Source organism: Phacochoerus africanus, chromosome 14 (assembly GCF_016906955.1).
Source record: "Phacochoerus africanus isolate WHEZ1 chromosome 14, ROS_Pafr_v1, whole genome shotgun sequence".
NCBI classification, from domain to species: domain Eukaryota; kingdom Metazoa; phylum Chordata; class Mammalia; order Artiodactyla; family Suidae; genus Phacochoerus; species Phacochoerus africanus.
Window position 1 is genome coordinate 45,704,432 of NC_062557.1, and position 7,914 is coordinate 45,712,345.

Here is a 7,914-nt window from a genome sequence, read left to right on the forward strand (position 1 = left end):
AACCAATGTTAGTAAGGCTAGGAGAAATGGGCATTCTTATATTATGTGGTTGGAATAAGTGTTAATAGGAAACAACTTTCCTAAAAAGTATAAATATGTAACGGGAATCTTAAAATTATTTATACTCAGTGACCCAGTAATTGTATTTCTTAAAATTTTAATAGATGTTCCAAAATGCAGTCAAATATTTATGCACAGTAATGGTCACTGCAACTTAATTTATAATAGAAAAAAAATTAGAAAAAAAACTAGATATTCACCAGTAATGGAATGGTTAGAAGAACTACTCAATGCAGTCATTTAATGTGACAATACTTCTATGATATATGTCAAACTTTTTAAAAAAGCATACAAAATTATAGATACAGCAGCATTTCAGCTACCTAAAACACATACTCAACTGTGTGGCACATATCTTTTATTCTCTTTCCTGTGTTTTTCCGTATTTTCCAAATTTCCTACAATTGGCATATATTTCTTCTATAAGGAAGTTTCTAAAGCTATCCTCAAAAATTAAAAAGCACAACTTCTGAAGTTCCCTTGTGGTTCAGCACTATCCAAGAGGACACAGGTTTGATCCCTGGCCTCACTCAGTGGCTTAAGGATCCAGCATTGCCATGAGCTGTGGTGCAGGTTTTAGATATGGCTTGGATCTGCTGTTGCTGTGGCTGTACTGCAGGCCAGCAACTGCAGCTCAGATTCTAGCCCTAGCCTGGGAACTCCCATATGCCACTGGTGCGGACCTAAAAAGAGAAAATAAAAATTTTTTCTAAAAACATAACTTTTAAGAGTACACTTCATATAAATCAATTTTGTATCTGCTTGTCTTTATTTTCTCTGCCTAAGGAGAGAGGTGTGGTCATATTTGAATATATATAATATGACAGTATCTATTTCACATCACCAGGAAATATACATATATATGAATTTTCCTATTAATTAAAATACGCATCTTAAACATCAAGTCCGTGGTGAAATTTGGAAGGATCTCAATCAAGAAATACATTTCGGGAGTTCCCGTCGTGGCTCAGTGGTTAATGAATCCGACTAGGAACCATGAGGTTGCGGTTCGATCCCCGGCCTTGCTCGATCCCCGGCCTTGCTCAGTGGGTTAAGGATCCAGTGTTGCCGTAAGCTGTGGTGTAGGTCGCAGACTCGGCTCAGATCCCGCGGTGCTGTGGCCCTGGCGTAGGCCGGCAGCTACAGCTCCAATTAGACCCCTGGCCTGGGAACCTCCACATGCCGTAGGAGCGGCCCCAGAAAAAGGCAAAATAAATAAATAAATAAATAAAAAATAAAAAATAAAAAATAAATACATTTCACTCAACCCTGACTGCTTAAATAAAGATTAAGCATTCTTAACATGACCCAGGGTCATCATTATAACTATGTAATAGTTGCTCTGAAGGAGTACTGGCTCTCAGAGGCTCTTAGACTTACATTAAGTCTCTAACTGTTAAATTTTTTTCCTTAGGCCAATTACTTATAGGTTTTCTTCCTCCTCTCTTACTGTATATCAGCTATCATCTCCCAGAACTATAAGGAGCTTGCCTTTAGCAGCACCTGGCCCTTTCCAATTCTATTTTGCTACCAGTAATCTTCTAAGAGTACAGAAACTAAATATTCGAGTTTAGAAGATTTATGTGTAAACTAAGAGATAATAGGCTTCAAATAAGGGTATCACATATGAATGATTTGTACAGACTAGGATGATTCTGTTCTAGACAGTTATACAGTCAAAACAGACAATATATAAAGGAATTCAAAAGACAGTGAGTTCTTGATTGCATCTCAAGTCTTGGTTTCTTTACTATACTGGCAGTGAACCAAGAGCCAGGGAACTTAGTGGTTTTTTCGTCTTGTTTTATTTTTTGGCTTTTTTTAGGGCTGCAGGTGCAGCACATGGAAGTTCCCAGGCTAGAGGTTGAATTGGCGTTATAGCTGCCAGCCTGCACCACAGCCACAGCAATGCTAGATCCAAGCCACTTCTGTGAACTACATGGAAGCTTGCTGCAACGCCAGATCCTTAACCCACTGAGCAAGGCCAAGGATCAAGCCCACACCCTCATGGATACTAGTCAGGTTCATTTCTGCTGAGCCACAACAGGAACTCCCGGAACTTAGTTCTAATGCAGGATCTTATACCAACAGTTCTGTAACCTTTGGCAAGCCTTTTAACCTTGATATCTGTCCTGTATAACTTATGAGGCTATACTAGAATTAAATTAGGCCATGAACACAAAACCTCTGGAAAGTATAAAGCACTATATAGGAGTTCCCTAGTGGCCTAGTGGGTTAAGGATCCAAGGTTTTCAATGCAGTCAGTGGCTTGGGTTCAATCCCTGGCCTGGGAACTTCCACATGCCATGGGCACGGCCAAAAAAAAAAAAAAAAGCACTATACAAAAGTTTAAAAAAAAGCATTTTATGGTATTTCACTGTGTTTATATGACCCTGGATCAATACAGATATCCATTCAGAAAATACACACAAGAAAAATAGAAGGTAAGAGATAATTCTTAAATTGCCCCAAATGAATTAGGAAACATCTATCATCTAGGAAAAACAATGTAGTCTAAGAGTTGGCATTTCTGACTCCTCCTCCCCTATAGCCAATCAGTCCTAGGTCCCTTTTTATCTTCTCCACAATCCCTTACATCTATCCTTTTCTTTCCTTTCTTTCACATTTCCAATTCAGGCCTTTATTATCTCACACCTGGCCTACTCTAACAGCCTCTAATTGGCTCAACTCATGCCTTCTCTCCCTCTCTCAACTCCCTCTGGCCCACAGCTGGTAGATCAATTTTCTTAAAACACCACTGTGATCACATCTGCTCAAAAACCTCCTCGAACCCTCCATATCTTCTCTGTCAAGTTCAAATTCCTAAGATCAGCCAGCAGTCCCTTTGCAGCCCTAGCTGCCTCCTCACCTTTATCTATTTCTACTCTCCCAAACAAATCCTTCCTCAAACTGGTCTATTTAAGTCCTTCAGATATGCCTTGTATGTTTCTGCCTCTAAGTCTAGGTGTACACAGCTTTCACTCCACTTGGAGTACCTCTCTGCTTTCCAGGTTATAGCTTGGCCTATAAAAATTCAACTTAGCTTTCAAGGCCTAGTTCAAAAGCCACCTAACTATGTATACTTCTCTTTGATTACCACCAGGAAGGAAAAAGATGGAAGATTCTAAAGTTAGACATATCTGAGTGTCACTGGGTACATTCCTTAATAGCTCTTTACCTCAGTTTCATCCATAAGATGGGGATAACAGCAATTTCCCTCGGGCATATTGTGAGGAGTAAATAAATTACTCCAGTAAAGCACTTAGCATGATGCCTGGTATAGAGAAAGACTCAAGCAGTGTAGGTATCATTATTATTCCTATTGCCACTAGTGAATTTATCTTAATTTGAATTCAGACAAACTTATAGCCATTACAAACTGGCTGCTCAAGTATATAGAGCACTATTCCCCTCACTCCCTTTTTCTACTATTACCTCATGTCTGTTCCTCCTCCCGTCCCTGTCCCACCCCTCCAGCCCCCCATTCTTCCCAAGATTACATGACCCTGACGGATAGGGTCAAAATCTTATACATCTTAGCACTATAGTAGTCATTCACACTCAGTAGATGATCAATAGATTTGTATAATCCCTAATAAAAGAATATTGAAAAGCTGATAGTATTATCTTACCTCCTGCACTGAAAAAGCATACTAGAATAGTTAAAATGATTTATTAAAAAATCTAAATTTCCAGCCTCACAAAACTAAACCTCTCCTTTCATGGTTCTATAGATTCTTTATGATCTCTTTTAAAACAAACAACTCAACCTATTCATGCACCGAGAGATGCAACAGCAAATATATGCAGGTCAGACAGCAGCCAAATATTAGAACACAAGGGCCATGAGACAATGAAATGAAATAAGACAATTTAAAGGTAAAGGTAAACAGGCTCACAGTCAGGCTAAAAATGCTGATTGTTTCCCTTTCTCTCTCTCACACACACACACCCACACCAGTCCCAGGACTCCTTTACTTCCAGGGCCACACACAAACTGAAATAACCAGGCTACTGTACCAAGTAGATGTAGAAATATGTCATTCAGTTCAACAACTGAGCCTACCACATGATCAATTTAATTACCTGTGTCAAAAAGTATCTCTTAACATACCTCTAAAATAACCAAGTTTTGACTAATTAAGTCTTATTAAGTAGATACAGTACTACTATACACTAAACATTCACTTCCAGAAAATTAGTATGATAACATGAAATACATATATTATTATTATAGTATAAACTATTTTCAACAATGCCCAGGGAAAATTATGTCACTATAATACTGGTTCCTGGCTTACCTGCACAACTCAACTAACCTTCAGTTGCTTTCTCAGCCAAAATCAGGCCCAAACTCAAAAGGTAGAACGAATTAAGATGGTCTGATGGTATTTTAATGACTTTCTAAAAACTAGCATACAAGAATAAAGTATATTGAATTTACATCCCTGATACTTGTCTTCAGAGGACCCTTAAATATTTCACTAGCTTTCACGTGCAGTTATTCTCAAATCACATAATCCTAAAAGTTGCAAAGAGCCTTAGAAGGCCCCCCCACCGCAGGAATTCTTTTTACCAACTCCTAGGCAAAAGGTCCTCCAGCCTTTGCTTTCAGCAATGGGCACTATTTTGCAAGACAGTCCACTCCACTGTTTGAAAATTCCTCCTTACAATGACTGGAAATCTGCCTCCTTGAACTTCTCTATCCAAGGATCTTAGCTAGTTCTGCTTTCTGGATACAATACAAGGTAAGGTAATCTATGGAGTATAATCACCTATAGAATTAGGATACAGCTGCCAATTTGGCCACACAAAGTGCAAAATCTAGCACAAGAGAAAAAGAAACCACCACCATACACAATAAAAATTTGAAATTCAGGAAACTATGTTGAAATTACAAACCAGCTTATTTTCAAGATATCAAAGTTCACACCTCACTTAAAATACAAATATTTAGAGTAAGCAGAATTTTTACAGTGGAAGGTGGTACAGTGTTTATTGAATGCCTTTTTGCAAGTTGAAACCACTAAATCCACCAACACAGCTTTAAAAATTACAGTTCTGTAGGAATTCAAAATGGTTTTTCCAATTGTTCATACATTCATTCGATCTTTTCCTTCTAAAACATCTGGATTTTTTTTTTTTTTAAGATCCTATTTCGCCCCACTGGTGCAATATTTTATTTGAAAAACTAAACATTTGGGGGGGGGTAACCTAAAAGAATGGAGTGTATAGGAGTGGGGGTGGGGCGAGGAACCAAGGCTTAGAAGGGCCCAGCAGGAAAAGGCTGGTTACTGGGTATTTTCCTTCTGGAAGCACGCTTCACTGGCATAGGCATGTGAAGTAACGAGCCGTACACACGACCCAAGAACAAGAACGATCATGAGCAGCTGAGTGTAAGGCATAAATGTCTGTAAGATGTAAATGAATTGGCACTGGTCATCAAGCAGCGCCAGATGCTTTGGGACCTTGTAGGGGAAAGGTAAGAGATCCAAGGAGCAGAGACCGCGGCCACCCTTTGGAGGAGGCGAAGAAGGGAAGAAACCGAGGAGTAACTACCGTTCAGCAGTCCAATGAAGCCCGAACGAACAGAGCACAAGAAGGACAGCAAGGGACCAGGGGGAAAGCAGACACCCGGAGAGCCCGGAGAAGGGCGTGCAATGTGAGAATACTGAACGGGTCCACGAATTGGGTGTGGGTAAGGGGATGTGGGTGTGTGTAAGGGGCAACGATGGAGTCCCAGGGTCCTCTCCCTGCAGCGGAGCAACGGAGGGTGAAGGAAGGGGGAGGGCGAAAAGCAAGAATGACTCATTCCCGAAAGGAAGTGCTCAAGCCGGAGGAAGGCATGCCACAGAGGGGTTCGGGGCGAGGACTGTGAGGCGCCAGGTGCCCGGAGTGATGGGGGCACAAATCAACGTCCTGTAGTTCCCGCAGCTCGTCTTTAAGATGGGGGTGTGGGGGGGGTTCGCGGCAGCCGAGTGCCAAGGCCTGGGAAGCGGCGCGGCGCGTGCGCAGTGGCGCTCGGCGGGACCCGCTGAGGCAAAGCGGAGCCGCAGTGACAGAAGCGAGCGGAGCGGCCGCCGGGAGGGACTCACCGAGGCGCAGGGGCTGGAGGTAGTGCTGGGGGTAGGCGACCGCTGGACCGTGACCAAAGCCATCTAGGCGCTGCTGGGCTGTTCCGGGCAGGGCATTCTTGTCCTGAGTGTGGGGGGCGGGAGGGTGACGGAGCCGGGATGGGGCAAGGGGTGTGGGGAAGGGGTGAGGGGAACGGGGAGGAGGACGAGGCCGCGGGAACGGCCGCAGGCTCCGCACCCACCACCGGACTCTCAAGACTGACGCGCCGAACGGGCAGCTGGCGGGCGGGCGGGCGGGCGGTTCGGCAGCTGCGGGGCACAATGAGCGCTCCCAGTGCGCAGGCGCCACCTGTCAGCAACCGCCTCTCCCCTCGGCGCGCGCCGCCGCCTCGCCGTAACCCTTGAGTTGCCGGAAGCCGGCCGGGTGTGTGCGCCTCGGGCCGCCGCCCCCTCCCGGGTTTCCTCCTGGGCTCTGGAATCGTGCAGTTTGGTCGTGCTGGGGGCTGGGGCTTGCGATGGGAGGCGGGGCGTAGGGGCTTGGGGCGTCTCTCGAGTTCCCCCCACGCCTGAGGGATAACCGTTTTCTGAGGTGGGGCGCAGAGCCTAACCCACCTTAGTGAAAAGAAACTGAGGTGAAAAGCCTGAGGCAAACAAGTTTCCTGGTGGGAAAGGGCGCCGCGGGGTTTGAAACTCTTTCCCCGTGCGTGGGTGGGACTTGCTGGGCTAGAGACTTTCCCTTTGACCCCGGCTCTCGGGGGATTTTTCTGAGCTTTTTCACCCTTCCGTCTCCGAGTCTGTTTTATGATGAGACTTTTTGAAAGGAAGATTTTAAAATTTAATACCTTGGGAGTCTTCCTCTATTTCCTTGGCCCGTGTCTAAGGACTCCTTCATTATTCTCGAGATGCAGAGAGGCTGAGCGAACCCGGGAGGCCGAGAAAGCTGGGCTCACAGACTTGTAAGGGTCCAACCGGCTATTTACCTCCCACTTGCTTTCTGCTAGAAGAAATTCTCTTAACTAGGATTTGCTCTTTGAGGTTTCCTCTCCTTCGTCTCTGGATGCCATTATTTCATAGACGTATGTGAAATGCCGATTAAGTATTTTAAAGAAATAGTTTTCTAAACGATAAATCATCAGTTGAACATAAGCCAACAATGTAATGAAAAATCGACATTAAAGGGAGGGTGGAAATCGCACTATGCAGATACTACTGATTGATTTCACAGAGAAAGAGAGTTGACAAAGCTATTTCTCAATTTGAGTGGATGTGCTGGTACATACTACCATATATATTAAAGCTGTAAAAACACATTCAGGAACTTGCAGTTATTAACCTACCACCTCCTGTTTGTCACTCAAACTCTCTTGGATCTTATTGCTTCTCGTAAACTGACAGCTGTCAGGAGCTCTTTCTGGCCACTGTATGGTTAAGTGCCACTAGAGCCCTCTGTGCTGAGCCTTTGTTCTCTCTCTGGGGCCCTGTGGTTGAAATAATTAGCAGGGAGGTTCCATCAAGAATCAGACACTGAGGGTCCCTGTACTGTACAGTCTTCCGTGGAATGTACTGCAGAGAAGCCAGCTGGTAGGCTTTTGCCCCCTGGTGGTGGTCAAGAGTGCCTGAGAGACAAAAATTAAACAAAGCTGTATGGTTCACAGATTAAACAATCTTGTGTTTTTCTCAGAGCTACTTAGTAAACAGGAAAAGAGAAGACAAAGTTCAGAATGAGAACTTTGAACCAAAGCTTTGGAAATCAAACAGGAAGCTATATTGCATAGGCAAA

The 7,914-nt window shown here is 43.8% G+C and overlaps 1 protein-coding gene across 6 annotated transcripts in view; it reads right to left on the minus strand.

The window, feature by feature from the left end:
- SSH2 (slingshot protein phosphatase 2) overlaps positions 1-6,378 on the minus strand; it is a 270,234-nt gene extending 263,856 nt beyond the window's left edge. For 2 of the 6 annotated variants that reach the window (XM_047756764.1, XM_047756768.1), the window contains exon 1: positions 6,156-6,377. In XM_047756764.1, coding sequence (XP_047612720.1) covers positions 6,156-6,218 — 63 coding nt within the window. In that variant the 5' untranslated portion in view covers positions 6,219-6,377. Of the gene's footprint in view, positions 1-6,155 lie in introns of all 6 variants that reach the window. The other 4 variants (XM_047756765.1, XM_047756762.1, XM_047756761.1 and 1 more) reach the window with 4 other exon arrangements.
- Between the last annotated feature and the right edge of the window lie 1,536 nt (positions 6,379-7,914).